Source organism: Mesitornis unicolor, unplaced genomic scaffold (genome assembly GCF_000695765.1).
Source record: "Mesitornis unicolor isolate BGI_N332 unplaced genomic scaffold, ASM69576v1 scaffold10135, whole genome shotgun sequence".
NCBI lineage: Eukaryota > Metazoa > Chordata > Aves > Mesitornithiformes > Mesitornithidae > Mesitornis > Mesitornis unicolor.
The window spans coordinates 29397-56915 of record NW_010184795.1 but is presented as its reverse complement, the minus strand read 5'-3'; the positions used below and the strand labels follow the sequence as shown (position 1 = coordinate 56915).

General features: G+C 42.9%; 1 protein-coding gene across 1 annotated transcript in view; it reads right to left on the bottom strand.

Annotated features, from left to right (window-relative positions):
- Positions 1-2506: 2506 nt before the first annotated feature.
- The window catches only part of LOC104533765 (calpain-5-like), a 42219-nt gene continuing 17206 nt past the window's right edge, over positions 2507-27519 (bottom strand). The window contains exons 2-12 of the mRNA XM_010184597.1: positions 20877-21008; positions 20211-20419; positions 19642-19834; positions 17391-17584; positions 15601-15678; positions 14185-14380; positions 12210-12332; positions 10435-10637; positions 10237-10358; positions 4317-4453; positions 2507-2809 (exon numbers count right to left, since the gene is read on the bottom strand). Of these exons, the coding sequence (XP_010182899.1) occupies positions 2627-2809; positions 4317-4453; positions 10237-10358; positions 10435-10637; positions 12210-12332; positions 14185-14380; positions 15601-15678; positions 17391-17584; positions 19642-19834; positions 20211-20419; positions 20877-21008 (1770 nt within the window). The 3' untranslated portion in view covers positions 2507-2626. The remainder of the gene's footprint in view (positions 2810-4316; positions 4454-10236; positions 10359-10434; positions 10638-12209; positions 12333-14184; positions 14381-15600; positions 15679-17390; positions 17585-19641; positions 19835-20210; positions 20420-20876; positions 21009-27519) is intronic.

Sequence of the window (27519 nt, the reverse complement as noted above, 5' to 3'; positions counted from 1 at the left end):
CTCATCTTAAATTCCCGTGTTTTTTCTGAAAAGGCAGTCCTTTGATCTCAAACACACTACAGCCACATCCCCTGTGCACCAAAACCCCCCTGGAGCCAGCTCTGTGTGCATGGTGTGATGGACAAGAGGAGGAATCACCTGTAGAGCAGCAGGCACCATGCCCTGCCCGGCCAGGGCTCTTGCAGGGAGCAGGGCAAGCCCTGTTCAACCTGCTCTCACCTTCACTTCATCTGGGATTGCTCCATCTTCCACACACCTGGGTGGGAGGAGAAGCCAGGAGCCTCTCTAAAACAGCACCAATCAGTTGTGTTTCCAGGTGACCTCAGCTCTAGGATCAGGAAAGCACTGTGGCAGGAGGGCAAAAGCCTCCAGTCTCCTGCTGGCTGCCTCCGTTAGCAGAAGGGAAAGCAGCCTGGGCACACTGGGTGCTGTCTGTTCTTCAGGCTAAACACTGACCCAAATCAATCAGCTGGCCCAGCCAACCCCTCCCTTCTCTGCACCCATCTTGTACAGAACATCCCCTGGAGAAAAGTCTGTCTGAAATCAGAGTTATATGACATGAGCTGCTCTGCTCTGGCTCAGCGTCATCTCCTGTGCGCCTTGCTGCTCTGCGAATTGGAGCGCAGGGCTTTAACCCTGGAAGGCCAGCACAGTGCTCTCCATCTGCAGGGTGAAGGTGTGCCAATGGGCTGCAGGCACCCTTTGGGCCACACTGCTCAGAAGCAGCTACCATGGCATAAAATAGCGTGTGAGGAAAAACAGGTCTTAGTGCAGAGCTGGAACAGCCTGGACTGAGCTGCAGTTCCCTGTGTGGCTTGCCCGAGCTCTGGTGCGTATGAGATATTTCATGCTTTTTTTAAAAAATTGCAATTTACAAACATCTCTGTAAGCAATGCTGACACTATGAGTTTAGAGGAAAGAATTACACTCGCCTGTGGGGCTGTCAATCGCGTGTAGTTCACATCTGACAAATGCTCAGCGTGCAAAATGGCTTCAGCCCAAGCTATTTAAAAAGAGAGCTGGATTTAGGTACTTGGTATATGCAACTAAGCTGATGGCAGTATAATATCATTTATAGTCTTACATCCCATCTCCAACATGTCAGAGAAAGCACTTTCCTACCACAGCAATGCTCCTTTCGGAGCCCTGAGGAGACTTCAAAACCTTTTGTGAAAACATTAACTCTACTGAGGGCCATTTCAGAAATTATAAAAATTGCACAACATGACTGAAGTGGTTACGAGGCACACAGAAATCCAAATTTCCTGGCTGCACAAAATGCAGAATAGCCATCCTTCAGCTTCACTTTTGAGACCAGAATTTGCAACCACCTAAAACCCATTTCCAAGGTCTAACACAGTGAGCCTCTTACACTGCCAGACTCACTGCACAGCTTGACAAATGTCTGCTCTGAGGAAACCCTGCCCTTGGGATACATGCAAAAGTTAAAAGGAAGTTTGTACTGGAACCCTGCTTTGAAGGAAATGTGAAACGATACCTATCCTCCATTACATCCAAATTAAACTTCATCAAAATTATCAGCTCTGTCAGCAATAAACCAATGTAAAATTTTGAGTGTGAAACCTGATCCCTGTGAGGGCTCTGCATCTTTGTTTCACAAACCCATCCTTGTCAGGAGCTCATTTTGTCCTCTTTCAGTTTGGTGCTACCTCTAATGAAGCGAAGAAAGTGTTATTCCATTTTTAGCAGCATGTGGATTAAACAAAGCCTCCTTAACAAGGAGGCTCCCATTAATTTGTCCTCTGAGCAAAGCCACAGAGGAACTGTGAGATGCCCTTCTCTTGGCCAGAGACACCAAAACTTGTGAGCCATCAGCATCAGGTGGAGAACAGAAGAGTAAGGAAGTCAATCTGAGACCCTTTATGTGGGCAAAGCTCTTATTTGCTGTGGTGTTCAAATGGGCACTGCAAGACCTGCCCTTCTAGTTTAATGTCTGGTCCTAAGGCTGTGACCTATGCCTGAACTCCTTGAGTAATGACATTTTCTCCAAGGAACAGAAACATCTGATCTGTAGCAATAATAGTGAAATTCATCACGAATTTGATATGCCCATATGGGGAAAAAACCCCCTCCAATTAAATCTTAAAAAATCCCCCCCCCCAAAATACAGCCTGGCAGTGAACAAGGACCAAGCCAGGCGAATCCACCTCATGTTTGCCACCCCACCAACCTGCTGGCACGTGAGCACAGAGATGCTGCCATTGCTGCCTGCATCCAGTCCCACTGCCGAGGAGAGACAACGATGTGCTGGGACCCTGTGAGAACAGTCACGTGTGCTTCCAGCTTACGTGCCCAGAGCTCCCGAAAGATGCTACAGGGCAAGATGGTCACATCTTACTGAGTTAATCTGCTAATGCTCAGTTTGGCCCCTCTTCCACTGTATTTCCTGTATCATGAACATATATATTTATAAATATGTATTTTTCCCTTTTTAAAAGCCTCTCTCCATTATCCATGATAGTGTGGAGAGTTAGAGGGCTGCTGCTTTTTTAAAGCAATGATGATTATGTGCAACCTTTGCTCCCGAGTCATTCACACAGAAAGCACAGACAAGCGCCCCTGCTGCGAGGTGACAGCTCTGTCTGGCTCTGCAGGGCTTTGGTATTCATAGCTCCACGAGGTCATCGCTAGAAAAAACCTTGACGGTGATGTGACCTGGCACCTCGGCTGCTTCTGGGCTGCCTCTCCCTCGGAGCTGCAGAGTCTGCTGTTCTCTGGGGTCATTGGGTGACGCTGCCAGCACCGCCTGTCCAAGGAACTGGTCGCACAAGATGTTGCTGTTCCAGACCTAGAGACAAGGGAACAGAAATAAACCCAACTGAGGCAGTGGTGTTCTCACACTCCACCTGAAAGGGTTGTGCTGGAGGAGGGTCACCTCCATTAGCCCCTTGAAAAAGCAGCAAGGAGGGGACACATATCTAAATTTAGCTAATTGTCTAGAGAGCATGTGGGAGATTCTGGATTTGCTTGCACATTTACATACACTATGCAAATAAAGAGCTAAATGCAGCCTTTGCTTTCTAGGTCAAAGCTTGCTTAAAAGAGGAATAAAAATTACCTGTTTGAGCTCATCACCAGTAACCTACACGCAATCAGCCTGTCCATGCCACTCTGCCTGCTCACCTCTGCATCTGCAGCGCTTTTTCCCTGACTGTGTTAGAGTCAGGTCCACACTGCCAGCACAAGGGACAGCAGTGGTTTGGAGTCCTTGTCCTTTGTCACTGCTCAGGGTGGGGCTAGGCATATGGCAAGCAGCAACTGAAATGTGTTAGTGGGTCTTGCTGCTAGTCTCCCATGGCAGTCTTTTTTTGGTCTGTGAAGTTCATTAGTACCTAACTTTCAGTTATCCTGGAAAAGTCAGAGTGTTTGAGCTCCAAACTATGGAGAGATGGGGTAAGGTCCCACGTGTAAATCAAATCTTTACTAAGGATCAGGCAATGGGATAAATCCTGCACATGTCAATAAGACAGACCATGTTCCACCAGTTATTGTGTCAGTTCCCTCTAATCAATAACTACAGTCCGTGGTTTGGGGGATAAGAGTGCTAGTATCCTCCTTCTATTCATAATATTTGTAAATACACCTATTAGTTGGGAGGAGTACTATGGCACAGGAGTACTGTGCACCAGTACTGCATTAGGCAGTGAAAAGTCAGAATCTTATTTCTTCTTGCCACACAGTGCTATGAAGCCATTTCAATTTCTGACACATGCCAAAGTTGATTCACAGATTCAATGTAAGCTCTCCCTACACTGAAGAAGACATAGTCCTTAGAATTAGTCTAACAACTGTTTGTATCAAACTAAAACGCTGTTCCACTCTCCCAAAGTTTTCTTAAACTACTCATGTGAATACCATGCTCTTTTTCTCCAGCTTGTGCAGAGGTAAACAGTGCGGCCTCTTTCCCACAGGACAAGAATGCAAAGTCAAAACACCTCAATAGTAGCTGTGGCTTTGGTTTTATTTCAGACACCAATTCTGGACAACGCTTGGCTTTTCTTTGTCTCTGTTTCATCAGGTACCAAAGGAGGCAAAAGGTAAGTCTGTAAATTCCTTCAAAGCCTTGGAAAGAAATACTCATTCCAATCCCCAAGTGTCACCAGTTGCTGTTTTATGGAAGAGACCTAGACTAGTGAAGCAGGAGAGCAGCTGACCAGCTCCAGGTGTAGCCCAGTGAGGGGAGCAGAGGCTCTCACACGTCTATCCCAGGTATGGGTCATATGGAGGAAGAGTTACCACATGTGAAGCCCAGGAATGCTGTTGTGCTCCCCACCTGCCTTTAGCAGCTCTCTCACCTGGACAATGACAGGGCTGTCAGTGTTCTTTCTGTAGAAAATCACTTGTGTGTCGAAGATGGCATTGGTCACATCATGTTGCACAGGGGAGCGCACGCTTTGGTTCTCACACTTGATCAGCACGTAGGGATCTGCTCCTAAAACACAATCAGCAGCACAGCTCTTAGGACACAGAGTGGCAGCTGAGCCCTGCCCAGAAACTCAGCAGAAGCAACGCTGTCCTGTGCCTGCTGGCACCGCTGCTGCTGAGCACAGGAACAGGACATCCGAGCACAGCACATCCACTGCTGGCTGCCCATCACCAGCAGAGCTGAAATACCTCATTCTTGTAACAACTGGATGCTCAGAGCTGGAAATCAAGCACCATTTGGTGTGAAATCAGCTCACTGCTAGACTGGGATTGCGATCCTCCCACGTTGCCTTACCGCGCATCCTCCTGGTCCTAGTTAATGTTTTAAATTCCACTTTAATCATACATAACCCACTGAGATTATTCAACATTCTAGAAATCCTCTGTTGGGTCTACTCTGAATATTCTTACTTTGTTATAAATATTGATATTTTCTTTCCATTCCAATAGGGAGCAAGAACTGATTTGGAAACACTTGTCTTTAGCCCCAAATAGAATAGACCATTCCACTTTCTAATTCCCTTTTAATTAAACACAGGCTCTACCTTTTTTAAGTTTCAACACAACTATTTCTGTCCCTTTCTATTGTTAATGACAGCATATCTGTTGTTCCACATCTTGTTACTTTTTAGAGATGTATTTTAATTTTTTCCACGGAACGGGTGTCAGTCAGACTTGTGATCATTTCTTAAACACATTTTCTCACCATCTACTTGAAAATGCCACCGCTGGAATGGCAGCCGTAAGGCAGCATAATTTAAAGGCAGCTTTCGCTTTTTAACAATTCATTCCTGGGATGATTTTCCTCAAACACGTCACTCATTTGCAGGAACAGATACCAACATCTCAAACAAATAAACCACGTCACAGGTCCATCCGAAACAGCAGGAGTTACTTCCACTTAGGTGAAAAATAACGATTTTTCCATACGCTGCACCACGATTACACCTGTGCAGACAAGCGACAGCCTGTTACCCTGACAGCACCTCACACTTTCTATAGCAGGTAGCAATGTACTGGATTTTCCGATAGGCAATTACTTTCTGTGTCACTGAGCGGGTGGATTTGGCTCTGAGGCGTGGGGCAGCACCATGCTGTGTAGTTGGTGATGGAAAAGCTCCCCCCTTTGCAAAGAGATTTGGAAAATGGATCTGAATGAAGCGGGGTCTTGCATGAAATGGTGTCAACTACTTTGGCTGCAGGCTAAGAGTAAAGCTACATTTGATCATTAACAGTAATTAAGAGATAAAGGGCATAAGAAGGGGTGGGGAAAGGACACAGAGCTTAAAGAGGTAACAGGCATAGCTGCTGGAGGAGGGAGCTGTTCAAGAAGGGATTTGCAAAGGGAAAGGAAAGCTAACATTTGAAAGAAATAGATTCAAGTTCTCAGTAAAAGCTAGAAAATACGAGGGAAGTAGAAAAGGAACATGAAAGGCACCTGCACAGCAGGACCCACGATGGCACTGCTGAATGGTCAGTTATATTGGGAGGACTGGCTCCAATTTCAGAACAAAAGAAAATTGGGAGAGCTGCACAGGTGCAATGAGACAAGGGACCTTCTCAGCTACAGTTGGCTCCACTCTTTACAGCTCTGGGTCTCGTTTATTTACAGTTTATAAAGACAGTGCAGAAACAGCTGCTTCATCTCAGTCCTACGGCCATGCTGTTGCATTGGGAAGTTGCACGAAAGCACAGTGCAAAAGAAAAACAGTAAGGGCATTTCTCAGGTTTGAAGAGCTCCCAAGGCAACTGCCATTGAAGGTACCAGATACTCTGCATACCAGCTGTGTCACATACTGGGGATCCCAAGACCCAGATTAGAAAAGAAATGGTGAAAGGCAATTAAAAATGCTAATTCAACATGGAATTTCAGTGGGAAGACTTAGAAATGCAAAAAGTGATTTGTTCTCGAAGATAATTAAGAGTTTGACAGACAGTAGCGAGAGCAATTTTAAAGACAGACTTGGGAACAAGAGACAGAAAATCTCCAAGCACACAGAGCTTCCTCATCTTGAAAACCTGCCACTGCACTCAGCTCACAGACAGCTGGCTCACCTTCAGAACAAGCTGAGAGAGGTACTTCCAGGAGAAGCAGCCTGTATGCAATCAGAGCTGAGTCTGGACAGCTAGATCCATCCACTGCTCCCAACACCACCAAATAATCCATTATTTTTTCCAGACTAGACGATGGATCAGACACAGCAGCAAGGAGAAGCTTTCCAATAAACACTTAAAATAGAGATTAATCAACCTTCCTCTGGCAGGGAGCGGGGTTCTGATGACAACCAGCTTGTGAACCAGGCCGGGTGTGGACTTGCTATGCAATCCACATTCTTTTCCAGTTTGGTTTAAGTAGTTGCTCAGAAATCTGTGCAAAGCACAACTCTCAGATGACAGTGATGGGCATATATGAAGTCTAAAATCCCTCTATCCAACATAGCAAAACAAGGTGTCTCTGTTCAGGCTGCTCTTACTTTCCACAGCTGCATACCCCAGTACAGAGACATCCTGATGTTTTCAGGACAGTTTGTGACAGATGTCTCCATTCTTAGAAGCTTCAGCATGAATCTTCTATCCATGAATCTTCTCTCTATGCCAAGGGGTGACAGTGACAGACCAGGGAGGTGCTGGACAAGGCAGAATACAGCTGACAGATGACAGAGACTCAGCATGAGAAAAGAAAAGCCTGAGAGCGGAGATGCTGCCGATCAGAAGGTGAAGGAGAAGTGAGGAAACCCTTGCGAAATGCAGTGGGGCAGAAATGCAGACGCAGCAGCTCACACAGAAACAAGTTGCCATCAGCTTTTGCACCAGAAAGTAAGTAACTTTTGTGTGAGGTCCTCTCTGCAGTAGGACAACACAAGCACTTAATCTACATATTTTCTACTTCAATAAACATATTGACTGTGCCTAACCTGGAAGGAAACCTCTACTTGTCACTCGCAAAGGCAGTTGCTGTGTGGCCTCTTCCCTCATCCCACAGCATTGATTAGAGAGGAGGCTGCTGATGACTTTTAAGTCTCGTTCACATCAGGAAATGCTTCAGGAGCAGCAGGTAAGGCTGCTGTTTCAGTAACTGTCCATGTCACTTTGAGGTCTAAACTGACTTCTGAGAAAGCTGGTCTTTTTCAAATGCCTGGCTGCTACTTCTCCTTGAAATAAGCATGGGAGAGAGTCCAGATGTGGATCCAGGGAAGCCAGAGAGAAGACAAGAGATGACAAGGAGTTGTGTTCTTTCGTGGGAGTATTAGGAAGCAATCCTAGAATATGGGATATTTAATGTTCCCAGACACATTACTTTCTAGTGTAAATTTACAATCTAGTCAGCCACTCTGTTTCAGTGAATTCCTATATCCACTCTTTTAATCTACCAAAAAAACCTAAACCAAATGTGAGAAACAGGTGCCATACTCAGCTTTTATGGACTCCTTGTATCAATTGGGAGCTTTTCCGAATTTCCCAGCAAGGTGCCCTTGGAAGGCAGAGTGCCAGTACAGGCGTTATCCTTGTCACTGCCCACCTTGATTTTATTGTGTGGCACAAATGTCAGCAGTCCACACTTGGCTTCATGGGTTTTTTATTTACACATTCTCCCTACTTCATTTGTCTGAAGCTGCTGTAAGATGTGGCATTCTGCAAGACAATCTTTGAATGTACTCTGTGAGTTGGAGATACTTATAGGGATAAAAAAGGCTAATAGATTTAAACAGCAGAATTCAAGATAACAGGGAAGCTACTGAAGTGAAGTAACTCTGCTCTCCTTCAGTGCCCCCTGAATGGCTGAGATTTGGAACTATGGACTAAAAGGAGTCAAAGGCTTTCACTGAGAGGAAACTGTAAGAAAAATACTTTAACTCTTTTAGTTAAGTCAAACAATAAGATTCATTTAGGCTTTGTGATCAAATCCCCTTATGATTTGGATGAATTTAAAAATGGCACATTGTTTCACACAGGGAAATGGAAACAGTTTGGAAAAAAAATTGACAATGATAGACTGATTTTTTTTTTCAGCCACTTGATGAATTAAATACTAATTCACAAATAGTATCACTTGACCCAATTCTGCATTTTTTTAGCAGATAAAATAATCAAGAAGTTTTGCTTAGGTTTAAACAGGAAATCTGTGAGTCTCATTTTCTACAGACAGTTCTTCCCACAGTAGGTTACCTTTTCAGTCCTGTCAGGGTAAGCATCAGCCCAACACTGGCTGCTGAAATCAAAGTGGAAGAAGCTGCTTCAACTCAACCTGACTGTGTGTGATAGCTCTGGGTCCTAAAGGTATTTGGGCTAAGCTGTAGTTAGAATATCTATTACACATTGGTTGCAAGTCCTATTTGTGTATTCCTGAGGGTCTGTGTCAGAATGCACCAAATCCCACACCACACTCTGAGCTGAAGCCTGGACTTCCGCAGCTGCAGGCAGTTGTTTTTAATGATCTTGTCAAGACTGTAATTGTGCTAAGCATTGTGAAATGCTAAGGGTGGAGAATTGGCTTTTATTGCTTTACTGCAGAGAATGTTAGAGAAAAACGTTTAAGGATTTTTAAAGGAAAAAACCCCCATCCTTAAAAATGAAAATCTCCTTCACAGGGCTTCACAGCCCCTTCAGTCTCACCCACCCATCCTGCCTTGCTGAGAACGTGGAGCCATATCACTTGTTCAACTGAGGTGTTTGTGGCTCCTGTTTTTCAGGGAAAGTCCCAAGATAAATGAACTGAATCAATTTGCTACATCTCTTCCCTCCAACATTCCTGTTCCCTGAACAGACAACCAGACTCAACAGAAAGTGGCTCTCACAGTGAAAAGTACACTCAGGTACCACTCAGTGGGTGCCAGGAATAACTATGAAAAGGGACAGGAATAAAATTGTAGCCAGCTGGTGGGAGAAACTTTACAACTGCTTTGTGAGGCTGAAGATGAGCCTATAGGTCTGTGTCTAATGCCTTCTCTGCCACGAGAAGTTAATGCAACTGAGCTCCACATCTTAAACTGAAGAGAGGTGAAGGGTTATCTAAGCAAACACAGCAGATGTTTCAGGAACCTCTTCAGTTTCCTGTTCCAATTTCACCTTAGTGCTCCTTTCCTTTCTCCCTACCAACCACTCAGTGCTGGATGTATCTACATTTTTCTACTGGAAAAAGAAATTTCTATTAGTCATGGAAAATGAATGCCAACAGAGAGTAGGAGCAGAAAATGAGCAAGCAAATCACAACTGGACAAATCTCCTAATTAACTGTCAACATCAGATGCCAGAAAGACATCCTTTGATGTGCAGATACACAGTCCTGTACAAGTCATTTAACCTCTCCCTATCCTAGTTTAACCGACTAAAAATGGTTATTGGAAAACCATAATTTCCTCCCTGAAGTGCTATTAAGCTTGTGGTAATGAACAACAAAGTGCTTTGAAGGCAATGAATGGCATTGCTGAGGTAAGTGTAACACACCACAGAAGTCTGTGCCATTCAGCTGTCTCCCTGGATATGTTCCATTCAGAAAACACATAACCCTGAATTTCCTACTACAAGAAACCTACCACAAGAAACTTCTCAGGAGTGTCTGGCTACTACTGCCCATCTGTACCAGCATAGAAGACACATAACTCTTGCTGGTTTGCATCGCCTTATTCATCTGATCTCTCCTTTTGGGCAGATTTTACAATGTGCTGAAAAAAAAAATCCCATAAATCTTCAGTTTGCTGGGATAATTTCTGACTGCTTATATATCAACTCAGATCACCTTTAGAGGATTGACGAAGCCCCTTCCACTCTTCAGGCTCACTTTGCACTTACCGCCTGATGTGTCTTGTTTCTGTAAGCCCTCTGCAGAGTGAATTTTGATTTGTGTGACTCTGCGTGGATAGCCGCAAAGAAGATTCCAACTTGTCATTTTAGGCTTATCTGCCTTCAGCTCCCTGAAAAATCACAGGAAAAGCAACTGAAGCAATGAATGTCAAGCAAACAATCAATGTATCTGTGAGTGCAACCTACCTGAGTTTTGATGGCACATCTGTGAAGAGCCTCAGGATGAACTTTGTGATGATGCCAGGATGATATGTAGTTGGGATAAGGACGTAGCGGCCTTGCTTAAGGATCCTCTTCAAGAACACGGTGCGTGTGTTGATGTACGGAGATGTGGCCACTCTATCCTGCACAGTCAGCCTGTGTAGTCGATAGTTTCTGTTATCCTCCACCTACAGTCACAGAGTACAGGGATTAATGCGAGGATGGATATCAGAGCTACCAGGCAGGATTTCCCCTGCACATCACACAGCCTTTCATGGGCAGAAAATACAATGTGCAATAAATGAAAATGGTTTGACAAATGGTTTTTCACCCACTGTGACAGAGATGGTCTTAATGGGCAACCCAGTGGTCCAAACACTAGCCCACACAGGGGGCAGTGCTGTTCTGCACTTCACTGCATCATTATATATACATATATATACACACACATTATACATAAGGACTCCACTGCTGAGCTACACTGTCACCTTAGATGAGCCTGAGATTCATCTGCCTCCTTTCTCTAGCACGTAGAGAGAGCATTTCCAGTGTTATTAGCAGGCTCTCAATCCAGAGGCACACAGCTGTATTTCCATTGCCCTTTCCGGAATACAAAAGCCACAGAATAACCATTTATGTTTTGTTTTAACCCTTAAAGCTGTGCTTAACTATTAATATCCTCTTCAGGAAACTGATATTTGCCACAGCACAGTTAAAATATAAACCTATTTCTTAAGCAGCTCCCGGGGGCAAAGACAGCTGTACATTGTTTTCTAGTAGTTTTCTTTTGTCTTCAGATAATTGAGGCCGTGGCCTTCCAAAGGCCTTTTGTCACAACAATGAGCCTGGTGGGTTAGAACACTTCTGAAATGAAAAAATTATTGAACAGAAATAAAGATAGAGCACTGATACTTTTCCAAAGGTGTGACTGTCTTTTCCAATCCTTTCCAAATCAGATACACTGGCAGGGTAAATTACACTAATATCTGTAATGACACTTTTCAATGTATGTGGTTAACAGCGAAGAGGTGTGATGCAGATGTCAGCATCTCTGACTGACTGTTAAAAACTGACTTTTTTAGGGTAGGGCCATAGTGTGGTCCCACTAGCTATAGCAACAGAGGATAAGATAATCCTGATCCTCAGTGAAAAAGCAAATGGATAGCTATTTGTCTTGCTTACCCTTTTCTTTCAGTTTGTGTGTTTTCATTTTAATCAATTTGCCCTGGGAGTACAATTAAATTACTATTTGAGATCCCTTTGGTTCCTTTGCACAAATTCTAATTTCCTACTCACTACCCCAGCTTTTGAAAATGCTCTTAACTCTTTTTTCTAAGTGGCAAAGGAAAGATTGCAGACTTTTCAAACTCATTCATTTGGCTGTATTTGCTGATAAAATGCAGGCAGGAGCCTCCAGTGAGGAGAAAAAAAACCCCTCCACATTTCAAGCTTTATTTTTTTGGTTGTCTTTCTCTTCAAAGCTTGGGGTAGGAAAAGCACTTAAAATTCTTTTGCAATAGGGAAAAATTACTTATGTTCCTTTAGTTCAAATAGAGTTTGAACTGAATTAAATTCAATGTAGTGCAAATACTCTGTCTAATGTCAGCTCTGGTGAATGAGTGCAATACACATGCAAAGCACAGGTCAACAGGAGAGCCAGAGCCCACCACAATAACCATGTGTCTCTGCCAAAGATCTCATGGCCCGGATGAAGCAGGACTTCTCAACAAACTGAACCAGGAGTGCAGATGGCTACCTACCTTCAATATTTCAAAGCCAATGGGGATGCTGTCACCTTTCCCTTCTTTCTTGTATTTGCGGCGATCTTCCTGTTGTAATGAGACCAACACTTTGTCCTCAGTCTTCTTAACATCAAAGACATACTAGTACAAGAGAAAAGAGGGTAAGCTGTTAGAAATGCCTTAGGCTACTGTGGTTAAAGCCATCACAAAGGAAATACACGCATACAAAGAGGCAATTGAAAATACATTTGGGGGTGGGAGTTCTCCATATAACAGACATTCCCAGCAATTCACAGCTGAAAATTAATGCTAATAATAAGGATTCTTAAACCAAAACTATCAGAGACACTGAAACAGGTAATGCATATGTGTGTGTGTGTATATATGTGTGTGTGTGTATATATATATATATGTATATATATGTGTGGGTGTGTGTGTATACATATAGGCACCACATATTCTGATTTAAGCCAAAATTCTCTGACAGCATGGAGAGGAATATCATCAGTGGTTCAATTCCCTCCTCCCTGCTCCTCCAAGAGCTGGTAAACAGCAAATTCTCATTGACCTTTGCTCTGAGGTAGATCCTGAGATTGCCTTGGTTACTGTTGTGGAACCACCCCCTGCAATGACTTCTCATCCCTCTGTGGTTAGAGCTCTGCAGAGTAAGGCACCGTCCCACTCCTCATCCCTGACCCTCACCGTCTTGGGCAGTGTCACACCCACATGAAGGAAACGCCAACCTCAAGCAGAGTTGGCTGAAGCACAGCAGTATTGGAAAGAAAATCAATACCTTCCCAAGCCTCTGGGCTTCATTAGTTGTTCATGGTATTTACAGTCCAGATTGGCCTCCTACAAAACTATTGTTTGCTATTCTGGGCTGGTTTGGTTTTGGTATAAATTCAATGCTTCTTTGTACTCTTATTTGTGCGCTGTATCTACATCACAACAGAGAAAGCACAGGAGCCTGAAGAGAGTCTTAGGTGTTGTAAGGAGCCACTGTGTATCTAAAATCTAAAAAGTGAGATACAAATACGCAGCAGCATCTACTAAGGCACATTTTAATTCTTGTCCCTGCTGAACCATATGCAGTGTTACCTTGTCAAATAGCCTACAATGTTCCAGGGCATACAGAAGAGTGGAAGGGGAACTGTGAGAGTGTAAGAGCTCTTGGTCTGACAAGCAGTATGCAACTGTGACGATCTTTGATGAGATGCCATTACAGCTGCCCTAATGGGTAACAATCTGGAAATGGGCAGGTGGCTGTAGGAATACCTTTTTACTTGGCTTAAATTCCTGTATTTTGAAGGGACTGGAAGTGTCTCTCTGTACAGATAAACTTCACAGGAGGCCTCAGTGTCAGGCATTTCACTCAGGGAGAACAGATAGATATTATCTCTAGACTATAGTAGCGTGTGCCACAGTAATTTATAAAGGCCCTGAGCTAACATAAATGTGTTCCAGTGCAGCTATTAAGAGCCTTTTAATCAACTAGCCTAGAGATAAAACTGGGAAAAAAAGAACTTCCATTGCATCCATTGCACTCAACCATAACGTGTATATTTTGTTCTCTGTGGCCGCTAAACACTTACAAATGAGACCCAGACAAGCACTTGGAATATGTCCAGAATCATACAGCAGAATATCTGAATAAAATCACCCTCTGGAAATGAGACACTGACAGAAGACAGAGCAGTGAAGAACTGCTGCTCCAGCTACACCTGTATGACAAGATGAGCTGGGAGTTTGATATGCACTTCTTGTCTGAACAGCAAAGGCTGCACTTCTCCAATATCCTGCTATGAAAACAGAGAGGTGCGGACAGAAATCTCCCATACAAACATGCAGTGAACCAGCACGCTCCTGGAGGACAGACACTGGCTACGAGATTTCTGTCAAGTAGTCACTGCCAACTCTAAATAGGGTGGATACTTCAGAAGCCCAAGTAAAAGTGGATGCACTTCAATAACTCACGAACTACCGGAATTCCCACCTGGGGGTTCTGAAGGAAGGTCTCTCTGTTATCAAAGCATCCACCAGAGCGATTCAGCAGGGGCTCTGAATTCTCTGTCCAAGCGCCACACATCATTTTCTTCTCCCAGGTCTTATGGATACTGAAGTAGGAGGTATTCACAATCCGGCAGATGTCCACATCAGTGAAATTCTTACACCAGTCCTCAAACGTCATCCTGTTCCATGGGACACCAGAAAAGTCATGGTTTTTTTTAAAAAAAACCCAACAAACAGTGATACTCATGCAAAAAGCCAAAATATCACACCAAATCTTCCCATAATTTAAGAGGAGACATTGCTCAGCTGCCCAGAGGCCAGCTGATTCACTGGAAAGTTCTTCATGTGAAAATACTTGTGAAGCCACAAGCACACTGTCTTAGAACTTAATTTAGAGAAATATGACCTCAGTGTGTTTAGCCAGCTCTGGATTTGTTCAGCTGCAGCACCTAAGCGTAAAAGTTGTATCGACCAGACCGGATTTGATAACATATATTTAAAAGAGATTACCTGCAACCAAAGCACTATCCGCTCCTCATTATTATGGTCCTTATTGTTACATCTGTCCCTGAGCATGGCTCAAACATCTGTACTCTGGACAGAGCTTTCATTTAGCACCAACTCAATGCTATAACCTGTGCCTGTAAAGTAACAGACTGGATTGCTGAGTGGTTTAAAAACGTTCATTCTTCTAACATCTCTGAACTAGCATCATGACCTGGTTTACTAATGGCCCAGAACCAAACCCTACAGCTGGCATCCAGTTGCCACTTCTGACAAAGCCAAGCAAGCAGAAGACTTTTCATAGTGAGTCCTACCAGCACACTTGATGCAATGTTGATGATCTACTGAAGAAGCTGCTGGACTGTCTTCATGTATCTGTCCTTTAGGCAGAGTCAAAATTATTAGAGTAGAGAACGAACACTTTTCATGCCCATGCTGGAAAACACTGACAGATACCAAAATTCTTTGGCTGCAACTGTATTTACAGATACCTCAGCCATGCTTGACCTAGAAATCCTACAGATAGGCACAGTAGTGAGTAAACAGGATTGACAGTGTGTTCGATATTTGGCATTCTGTCACGTAAACTAGCACATGTGTTGTCTTGGATTCTGAGTGAATGTTCTAAATATAGATAATACATTTTGATGGTGTTTGAAACTTATATTTACTAATTTACTAATCAGCTACTGATTTTGTTTGACTAGTTTTTAATCCATTTTTTTCTGTCCTTCTTTGTCATCCCTTGAGAGTTTAAAGGAAGCAGACTGTGTGCCAAGACTGGATAATCTTATCCATTTGGGAAAGTTGTTTACAGAGGTGTTAAATGGCAGAATTAATGACAACTATTCAGTGTAGCCAGTCTCTCCAAACCCTTCACATGGCTCCCACTCACCAGAACTCTCCATCATTCTCAAGAGTGAGTCCCAAGCTCTTACATTCTGAACTGCTGACTTTCTTCCACTCCTCGGAACTAAAAGGCAAAAAAAAAAATAAAGGAAGGGAAAAAGAACAACAAAGATGATTAATAAATTATATACTTTCACCTGAAACAAAAAAAAGGGCGATTAAAATTCTGTCATGGTCCCCTGTTACAAAGGTAACCTTGGAGTACTGAAAGAACAGATGATATTGGGGAAGAAAGTGTGGGGCTTACTGGAGGAGTTTTAAAACATTTATTTATTTGAAAGCTACTACAAACGAAAGGGGTGAATGGGAAATTGGCACAACTAGAGCAGAACCTTAGATTTCCTGTGGCACATCCTCCCTTAGGACACTTCAACAGCTGGCTTGGAAGGTCATATGAGATAGACTCCATTCTCTAAAGACACACTCCATTCCCTAAAGGCCCTTCTAAAGAAACACAGTGTTCCTCCTCAGGAGCTTATTGAACACTGTGCTTAGACCAGAGTATTCTCTATCTTTCAGACTCCTTAAATAAAACAGGCCTGAGCTCCGAGATTTCCCCAGAGAGCCTTTGAGAAGAAACTGTTGCAGCGCAAGCCTAGTGTCCAGTCTCCAGAGTAACACTACACTGCACAGACACTTCATTACCTGCATTAGCACATAAGTTACTGCTCTGCATTGTCCCCTGGGGGCACCGGCCTCTTTCCTTGACTGCAGGGGAGCACAGGATCTTAAATGCAAGCCCTCTGAGGCTTAAATCAGACAACATGAGTCCCTTCCCTGATGTGTTACATTAGGCAGAGCCACAATTCCTCACTCCCTTTCCAAAAGTACTTGAAGGATAAAGGTAAAGGTGATTGGAAGGAGGGGAGGTTGCTTGCCATTACAGACATTTTCTTAACGTATTTGGAAATTCTCAACTTAATTCTGTTAGGCCAAATGCACGGGCCAACGTCAGAGCTCTCAGTGCTTCCATGGAACAAGAGGTAGCTGTGCCAAGACAAGGGTTAGCGGGGAAGCTCAAGGGTTTAAGTTAAACAAGACACAGTAGCTCTTCTGTGCATTCTTCATATTTCACCTGAACCAAATTCTTTGAAAGGACTAGATTTTTACTAGCTAAAGTATGGAAGATGAAAATTTACTATGTCGCTGTTAAGAACATTGCATCATGAAATGCTACAGTGGCTGGTAAGCAGTGTTGGACTGTAACATCCTAGTTCAATGTTTTTGGTGTGTAAATTGTCAGAGATGGAACACATCCCCTCCAGCAATCATTTCTGCCTCTGTAGGGGTGCCTGCTGAGCTCATGGCCCACAGTAAAATTTATTACAAATATTTCAAGAAAACATAAATGCAGCAGTTTTACAGCATTTCTTACCAGTCACAATCAATCTAAGAATAAAAGACTTACACCATCCCCAGCAGCTCGCAATTACAGATGAGAAACTGAGTCACAGACAAGCTCAGTGGTGAAGCTGGGAACAAACCTCATGTTCTTGATTCATCACCTCAATCATAGGTTATTTTTCTACCCACAGTCCAGTGTGCCAGACCAATGATGTATACAGTAAACTAATGCCCGGGAAGCCCTAACGTCTCAGATCCTCCAGGATGTGTTGGGTTGCTCAGAGCTATACTTGGGAAGAGATGGCACAACAGTTCAGTCATCACCGAGTGTTGCAGACTGACACTGTGTCGCACAGTGTCTAACTATGCATCTAACATCCAGTGGCCATAATCACAGCTGCATTCCTTTGACACTGGGTTTGTAGCACTTACTCGTCGCTCCAGGGGCCGTTCCACTCTCTTTTTCCCCAGGGATTCCTCAGCCTGATCATGAACAGCTTTTCTACCTTAAAAGAGAATGTGAGCCTCTCTCCAAGCCGCAGCTTCCGAATCGCAGTCACTGAGTAGGCATGACCGATGACAAGACCCATGTCAGTCTCCACTTCGCTGGCACTGCCAGAGGAAGCCTTTAGCACCAAGAATGACAATAAAAGAAAAAGAACTCACATCATTGAGGGACCTGACAGTTACATGTTCAAGGGCCAGGATGGGGAAGGCTGGGAAGACCCAATTAATAATTCAATGATCAAGCAAGCCCTTGCTCTCGTGGAGAAAGATTGACTTATTAGAGTTATGAAATGCACACAGTATTTTCTCAGATATTTTTATCTATTTCAAAATTACTCTGGTCTAAACAGACAAGGTCCTTCTCTGCAGGTGTTGCACCAATACAACAGTGTTCAGTCCCCAAAGATAATTAAAAAATTAAATTAAAAAAAAACAAAATTAAAAAAGAAGATAAATTTATATCAAATTGGAACTGACAAATGGTCTAGCAACTGTGAGACTCTCGCCAAGACCTCGTTGCCTTTCACTGACAACAGCTCCTAAGGAATCAGCTCATGTGTTACACCAAGACTGGCTGACATTTCCAGTGGCTTTGGGCTTTCTCCAGTGTAACACTTGAACTTGCATTTTTCACAACTAAAAGCAAAAAGGAGTCCTTGACAGCACAGGAGTCTGCAACCTCTCCTGCTGCCTTTATTATCCTGCAGGCTTTTCTTACTGCTGGGCTGCCTTTCCCACCTCATTCTGAAAACATTTATTTAGAAGAGATATTTAAACATCTCCTGCCTGTTCAAATTTCTAAATGGTGAAGCTCAGGGCTATTTTGTAATCCAAGGAAAATGATGGCATATTTGTAAGTCAGCAATGAAGCCACTGGAATATTAAACATTCTATACGTAGCAAGCTTCATTGTATGTGTAATACATCTATCAAAAAGTGATAAATGCAGATGAGCCAAGTCAAACCAGTAGGATCGGTCCTTGTGTAATCAATGTTTTAAAGCATCTGTGTTTAATTTGACAGGCAGAAATAAAATGCCAGGAAGAACTGAAAGCATTACAACCGTCTAATTAATTGCTTTTTAAAATACAACTCCCTGTACTTAGCCTATCTCCTTACCAGATCCACATTAAGAAACTGAACTGCCTTAGCATTTGGGAGCAACCTATCCTCCCAGAAGCAATGTTTACACCACCAATTTACCCCACGAAGTCTGGTCTGCCAGCCTAGTCTGAGCAAACCAGATGGGCTTTCTTCTAAAAAAATTCAGACTCTGTTAAAAAGGTAAAACAAACACCAAAGATCTAAAATAATTTGTTTCTGAGCTGTTACTGGGATGGACAGTTCAGCACTCCTGTTCTACCCCAGCTGAGTTCTCGGGTTCAAATTCCATCTCCCAGAAGGTACCACTCTTTGGTACCATGACACTGGCACAGGACAGTGCATGGCCAGGGCCAGGAAAACAGTTAATATCCTCAGGCATCTCCAAACACAGATGATTTTCTGTTGTTGTAGACAACTCCACAACTACAGTGATACAATTTCTGAATGAACCAACACTTGGGGGCCCACCAGTTTACCGTGGATTTAGCACTTACAGTACAGGTATGAAATAGTTAAGTGCTACAGTAATATGATCTTCATTTCATAGACAGAGAAATTAAAACAAGTGGACAAGTTTTGCGGGTTAATTCTAATGGGGAGTCTTATTAACAAACAGTACTACCTGCATAACCAAGTGAGCTCAGCCTTTCAGCTCAGCGTTACGCTGACCAGACGACTGCATCATCACAGCCAAAGTCAAGAAGTCTCAGCAGCTCAGTGCCAGCAGAACAGTTTTCTGTAAACAGATTTTCCTAAGAAATGAAGAAACTGAATGCTGCCATCTGGCCTGTAAATTAACCTTGGGTCAATACATGACTGTGATCCTTCAGAAAGAATAGCATTTCAGATCCACAGCAATGTGGCGGCACAAATGACTTTGTGGTTCTGTATTTAGTGGCTCATGGAATTGTGCTTGGCTGACAGCACTGCCAACTTGCTTGCTTTTTCCACACAAAGTTTTTCCAACGTATACAAATGAAGGAAATACTCAACATACTTATTCTAATAACGGTATTTTTTTCCAGATTTTTTCACTGAAATTAACTCTTAAAATCCAGCTCTCTATACGTACCATAATGGAACAGCTGATCAAGCCGCCTCTTTTATGCACTTTCAGCAAGTCTTCAAACAGCTTCATCTGCTCAGAAATAATCTCACCATATTTGCCCTGTACCAAGTCAATAGATTCTGCCACTGCTCCAGTGAAATCCACAATCGCATCTGCAGCGCTGCCTCCATCAAGGGATTCGTAAGACCCAGCCAACCTGGAGGTAACACAGAACATTCTGTCACCAAGTGGCTGTTAGAAGTGCTCTAATTAGGCTGGAATGTAAGTAATATATTTGTGTCTCACCAAGGAAAAAGCAAAACAGAACAATACAAAAAACAAAACAGCAGATTTCAGAAAAACCTTTGCTGGGTTTCTAGGAAAGGAGTGTAACGATGCTTAAGGCTTTGGGCTGCTGAAGTAGAGTGCATTGCAGTTTTTGATGATTCACCTCTGCCATGCAGATTAAAGGAGAAGTTCTCAATCTTTTTTAGGTTCTCTACTAGCAGCAAACATAAAACCCGTTGAAAGACAGAACAGTTCGATAGAAAGGACAGTACTGAGAACTAAAAGGACACTGAACTAGCTCATACTTTGCATAAGCTTTCTCCAACAATGCGCTCCAGAATTCATTTTTCACATTGGAATGGCAGTAGATCAACTTCCCATCTATCGTTGGCAGCAGATCATCAACAACCACTTCTGTCCATTCTCCAAAGCACCAGAAACGGAAACGGAAAATCCCAGCATATTTCTCTGGGTTTTTAGGGTCCCATTCTTGTTCACTGAAGTCTGGAATCACCTGAGAAACCATGCAAGGGAAAGTTCACCAAATACACTATGTTCAGATTTATTCAGAGGGCAGACTGCCCTGGAGCATGCACTATGCTGGTATTCAGCATCATGAGCAGTTGACCTGAAATAAAGGAAGCAGTGAAGAAAAGAGGGTGATTTGGTACAAAGTTAAATATAGTCCCACATCAAAGAATCTTTTAAGAAAGTAAAAATCAAAATGCAAAGAAAGACAAACAGAACCTATTGCACTCTCTGGCTTTGCTACATCTCTTCTTTGGTGCTCAATGGGATTGCAGGGTGGGGAGGTCTCACAACATGAAAAATGAACTTCTAAAGAAAGGCAATATTTGAATCCACCAAAATCCACCACTCCACAGAGACACATTAGTCCCAGAGGGAAAAACTAAGGGAGCTAAGCAAGGTTTATTAGACTTTTTCATGCACCAAGCACATTGATCACCTACCTGCTGCCAGAGGGTATTCCTCAGAGCCAAGCAGGAGCATGCAGCCACAAACCAGCAGTTCCCCAGGGTGCCTTGGTGTAAGTCATGGGAGCTGATGCCATTCACAAACAGGTGGGGGTCTTCACAGAGGTCCTAACAAAGCAAACCAGAGGTTACTGGGGACTCCACTCCAGAAATGATCACAGCATCCTTCCTGCTATTCTCCACACTTATGCTGCATGACATTCCCACTGAAGCATGGAGTTTCTGTACCAGAAAGTTCAAAAGCTCTCTGGCACCAAGTATATTTGAAAGTCAGGGTACATGGAATTATTTAAGCTCTTACAAGTAGATTGTGTTATTTTATCTAAACAACAGGATTTGCCTTTGTTTTTTGCCACCGATCCTAGTTTTGCCCTCAGCTGAAAGTGATCTTTGAGGACTGGAATAAATTCAATATTTGGAAGACTTATTTGGCATTGGAGCCATTAATGAACTGAAAGAAAGTGAAAGGAGAAGGAAGAAGCATTACAGGGAAAGACTTTGACAACAAAGAACAAGAATCAAGAAAAGCAGCAGGAAATGATGCTACTGACACCAGAACTCTAACTTCCTCTTCCTTCATTGTCACTCTCTTGGCTGACATACTGGAAACCCTCCTCCATGAACAGCATGAGTTACTGCAATGACTTCTGCCACCCAGCATCAAAGAAGGGAGGGAATAGACATCTGAAATACGTCTTTCATTCTCTGAGTCTCATCTTTCTCATTTACTTGGCTCTTATTAGAACCACTCGTTCCTCCTCTCCCATTGCTTTCCTGGCTCCACCTCTATGTACATGCAGATTCTCGCCAAAGCACAGTTCTGTCTCCCTGCTCCTCACCAGCTCGTCCCTTGTTGTGTCTTTCCCAAGGGGTAAAATGATGGCCTGCAGGCCAAGGCACTACAAGGGACACCTCAACATATCCCCCTGAACATGGGAAAGCCACAGGGATGCATTTTGCAGCAGTGTTGTGTTTGTTACCAAGAAACCCTTGGTAGATGGGGTTCTGCTGAACAGATACGTATGTGGCCTCACAGCCCCAGAGAGAACCTCCCAAGCAACACTTTCAAAAACAGGTAATCTGACTGTCCTATAACCGACATGGAACCTACTGGTTTCAACCCAGTGACTGCTCATGACACTCTGGTGTGAATCATTGCTTTTCTTGACTGGTTCAGAGGATGGAAGAGCAGACAGCAGTAAGAAATTCTGCTCTTTCACAATATAAGAATAACCCTAAATTTCAACACTGTGGGAAGGAAATTATCTTATATCCAGACATTAGAAATGCAGAATAAATAAATCCCTGTCACCTCAAAGTGGCAGGAGACTGTAAATTTTCTGCAGTCTTCCCAGGTTGTTATCAGCAGCAGAATAAGGAGCTGTGCTCCTTACCTCATGGATTTTCACTGCCCTTTGATCATTATAGATGACGATCCCAAAATACCAAGACTGGCTACACACCACAGGCATGTCAAAACCTCTCAGCCTTCCCTTTGATGGAACCATGACAAATCAGTGCCAGCTGAACTTATTTCCAGAGAAAAGAACGCTCTCAGTGCTGAGCCGAAAGCTTGTTCTCCTGGGCTGGTTTAGCAGATGGCAGCCTGAAGTCAGCTCATGGTATGCAATGCATGGAGCTGCTACTGTTTTCTTTAAGAACATTGTATTTTTGGCATGAGACTTCTCTCATTAAATAACAATCGGCAGAAATTTTAAATGCCTCTTGGGAAACAAGTGACTGACCATTACATGACACTGCTCTGTTAGCATTTCTTACACGTGTCTTCACTTAGAGACATTTCAAAGCTCACTAACAGACCTTAATAAAATCCTGCATAACAAAACGGTGCCTATGAGGAGAAATTACCATGTGCAAGATACTCATCTGCATCACTGAGAGATTAACAGGAAAGTCAGGGTAGCACTACAGCTGATGTAAATCAGCCCAGTTTCCTGTTGCATGGACTGAAAATCAGTTGAGTACTTGGCCTTCACTGCATGGTGGTAGCACACATTCCAAACCCTATTATTCAAATAATAATAATATCTAGCTTGTTTTTCCTTTCAAAATGTTATTTTCTTAGCATAATAAATAATGGATAAATCGAGCCTTCAGGGTTAAAATTGTCCAAACTTTTCTGTCACTAGAGGAAGCCAAAAATTGCATTGGTTTTGAATGAAATTAGACACTACTGTGTATTACAAATGCCTTCTCTTATTTGGTTTGCTTTGCTAAAAGGAACTACATTAAACTGCCATATTTTAATCGAAGTGTGTCTCGCATCTTGCACAGTCCTCGGACAAAAAAACCAGAGAGCAGCATGTGTCAGCTGCCAAACATATGGATGAGATTAGTGTCTGCTGACCACTGGGGTCCAAAGCAAACAGGGAACAGCAGAACTTCAAAACGGCACCTCCCTGCTTCCACCACAGGCACTAAACTCTTCAGGATCCTGCTTGATAAACCGTTTCTTACTGAAGTGCCTATGAGCCCTCCATCTCCGAGACTAAAGAACAGTGCAATAAAATGACATTAGCTCAGTTTCTCTTGTCATTAATTACAGCCTTTATAACAGCTTCTATGATGGTTTTCACTGCGTGGTTCAGAAAAGATGAACAATACTACTCAGGTGCAAGCCATAGCTAATTTCAGCTGCTTGCTGTCTTCTGGGCTTTTTGCTTTGCACCACTTGCATAGCAAATTCTAAGGAATACTTTTGAGATTAAATTAGCTATCTAAGCCACAATTCCCCCAACATGATTAGAAATGTGTTATTTAAATATATTATTCTCCAGTCCTTGTGGGGATCTTTAAGCATTTTTGGTTGCCCAGAGCATGTGTGAAAAAAAAAAAAACCCACAACTTTTCCACTAATGGTCCCAGCAGTGATAATTTAGGATAGCTGAGGACCAAACCACCTACCATCAGAGGAATTACAAGGAAGAGAGACTGACGTGAGATGTGGCCCAGGTGTTTCAGGTGACCTGATGCCTTCTCTCCCTTGCAGCCTCAGCACCTGAACACTTGGGCTCTGAGTTCCACCGGAAGTACCTCCTTTGCAAACAGAGTGGTTTAACCCTAATCCCTTTTTTTCAGGATCAGCCTGCATCATCTGTGCTGTAAAAAAGAGAAATATCTTCACATTTCCAAGAAAAAGTTTAAAGGCAGTTACTGGGCCTTGTTATACATCATTAAAGTATAACAGCCACACTATTTCTGCGCTAATAAAAGCAGTTGTTGTATTATTTATGCCCACAGGGAGCATTCCACCATCCAAGATGCAGAGCTCTCCCTAGTTCTCCTCTTATGCATGTGCATAATGAAATAAACACCATCTGCAGAACTATAATTAGGCTGTACAAAGCCTGAAAGTGAGGTAAGAGGTTACAGGGGCTCATGGTGCTGCTGAAAATCATGATGCTCTTATTTTCATACCAGACTTGCATTTGCATGACAGAAGTCTACTTGTATCACCTCCTATTCTTGCTGCACTGTGTAGGCTTGAAATATCTGACATTTAGGGTTATTCAGCCACTGATGCTGTGAGAACTAAAGCGGCTTACAATCCTGTTTTTCTGATTTTAATTGGTTCATCTTTTTCTAACAGAGTAAGTCAATGAATTGGTTAATGAGCAGACTGAGAGAACACTGAGCAGTCTGGAGATAAGAAACTCGGCTAGTGTGGGATCACCAGAAATAAAGTGGGAGAGACCGTGACAGGTTACTCAGTCCCAACACCTGCCTGGCATCCAAATTGGCTATCCCTAACCTACTTGTGACTGAAGCTTCTCTAAGCTGCATTTAACATGGCCCAGGAGTGAAAGTCCATATGCTTCCTCCACTGGTCAGCAAAGAAGTGCATTGCTGAGCTGCTTTACAAGCCCAAGACTTCTGTGAATGGGAAGAACAGTCAGTTACCTTTCCTTTCTACAGCAACCCTTCATATCATCTACAAACTTCTAACAAGTCTCTCATCTCTGTTCTTAATAACTGTTTCTTTGTGTCTTCTATCATTGGTGAAGTGTGGTGCACAAATCCATACACTGTGCTCCAAATGAGGCTTTAGCAGTGCTGAGCAGAGCTCAAAGCTTTTGCTTACTGAACCCAGAGTGCCGTTTTTCTGTCATTTTCACTTGAACTTCACATATTCACCTTGTGTTCAGACTGTGATCCACCCTCTGATCCTATTCTATGGATTTGCTGCCCAGTTGTTCTTTCTCCCTAACTGAGCCATGAAGTCACTTAATACCAAAGCACTCTACTTGGTTGCGTTGATGGAAGTGATGCTGAATTCCACGCTGTTTATTCCACACTGTTTTCCCAAGACATCAAGATAAGTTTGAATTCTCAACCCTGTCAACTGGCTTGCAATCCTATCCCAGTCTGTGTCATACAGCATTCCCATACACGCCTTTCTAGCCCCTCATCCAAATAGTAATGAAAATACTGAAGAGTATCCATCAATACAATGCTAGCTTAAGAGTGCTCCAAGTACACCATTCACTTAACTTTTTAAAGCATTTTGAATTATGTCAGAGCGGAGAATTCTCTTCATTTTCCTTTCTTCTCTGGTCCTCATATCATACTGAGTCAATTCCTGTAGGAAGGCAAGGGGAAAGGCAATTCTTTCTGAATATGGATGCAAAAATTCAGCTTTGGCTTCAGCCAACTATGCACCAACCCCATCTAAAGGAAGGCAGCAAACACAGCACTTATTTTCATGTTGTATAACTGAAGAGGTAGAAGAGATTGTCTATCCTATAATAAATCCCAGCTGTGCTGGCAAGTTTATAGACACCCTCTCCAGACCAGGCTGCTTGCCAAGGGAATTGCAGTTGAAAAATAACTAAGTCAAACTATGCAAGATACTTCAATGCATGCAAAAAGCCTTCTGCAACCTTGTTAGGCCTGAAAAAGCTCTGCCTATGGAGTGAAAAAAGAGGAGTCTTCAGTTTCTACCCTGCCCTGTGGTATAGCCCTAACACCTAAGAGGGCAGTTCTCAGAGAAACTACCATCAAAAGAAAAGCGGGGTCAGATACGACCCTGACTGAAACAACACTTGCCGGGATCAGAAAGTGGCTTTATAACCAGAGTTGTTATGCCATGTAAATCATCAAAAGGAAGATTTAGCCCTCAGGTTTTTGTCTGTACACCCCAAGCTCAGAACATGTAATTCCTCAGTAAACTTCATGCCCATCGTCCAGCAACATCAGCTCCTGAAAGGAAGATAATGCCCAATACTGCTTAAAAAAGAAACGAAACTGTACCTACACAAGGGGGAGAGTATGCCAGTTTGCTCCAGCCTTGTGTAAAACAAAACTCTTTTATTTGGGAATTGAGAAATTCTTCTTAGCCCTCCTCCCCATCCCATAAATCTTGTTACAAAAACAAATGCATCACAGACATTTTTGCAGTGTTTCTTCCATTTTCAGTTTGGGGCTAGTGGTGACTAATACCCAGTGAAGGCCATGGGTTTAAGCCCTGCCCTGCCTTCAGGTCATGTGTATTTGGGGAGGATCTGAATGAATGTTTTGGAAGGAAAAAATCCCCAAACATTGGAGCTGCTCTCATCCCGAATGCTGACAGTTGCTGGAAAGGGTACAAATGATGTACTGTAGGGCTGACCTTTTCCTGAACCTCAGTAATCAAGTGTTCACTGATGCCCTTAGAGTCCTCTGCCACTTCATCCCAGAAATAGCTCAAGACTACGACAAAGGACTTGCTGTTCTCCCAGGATGCACCTAGAAGTACATCATACCATCTCTTGCTGCACTGAGTTTGTGATACTTTAGATCAACATTCTACAGAGCCGCAGCACATTCATAATACTTGGTTTTTAGAGAAAAGTTGCCTTATTAGAGGGTAACATTTTTTTCTCACTGAACTTACCAAGCAACAGCCTTTGTCTCCTGCCTTCTTCCCTTAACACCTATTCCCTTCTCTAAATTCAGTACTACAATTTGTGTTACTCTTCCTCATGAGCAGCAATCGGAGATGCCATCCTTCGGACCAGATTAACCTCAGGATAGAGCCACGTTGGTGTCTAAACTCTCCCGTAACCGCAACACAAGAGCTTTCAAAGGGCAATTTACTGTCATTACCTCGCCACCTCTCATAGCATGCTAACACTGGAGAGAGGCTTATCTCTCTATTGATCATATAAATCAGTTCAGAATGGGCCCATAACTTTTAAACAGTTGCTGAGGATCTCATCAAATAAACCCAGTAATACACATCAGAAAATCAGGCCCAGCTAGTTATAGGAAATGCATCCAAAGTAGCACCAGTTAAAACCTAGAATATAACTATTTTAGTTATTTTGTCTGAAATTTTAAAAAAGTAATAACTAGTAATCTGAAGTTAAATCTCCCAAGTATTATTATTGGTCTAGTGAACACAGATGCTGAGCAGCCAGAGACCACTTTTGGTTGGTTACTGTTACCACTTTTTCCAGAATATCTTCCTTTCTCCATATCTCACTCCCCAGCAATTCCAGCCTCTATGGAACTTCACTCTCTGCTATTCCAAAGCTACTGCAAGTTTGACATAACTTGTGGAGAATAATTTAATCAAAGTATAATTTTAATTGGCTAAAAGAATTTCTGTTCTTTAGTA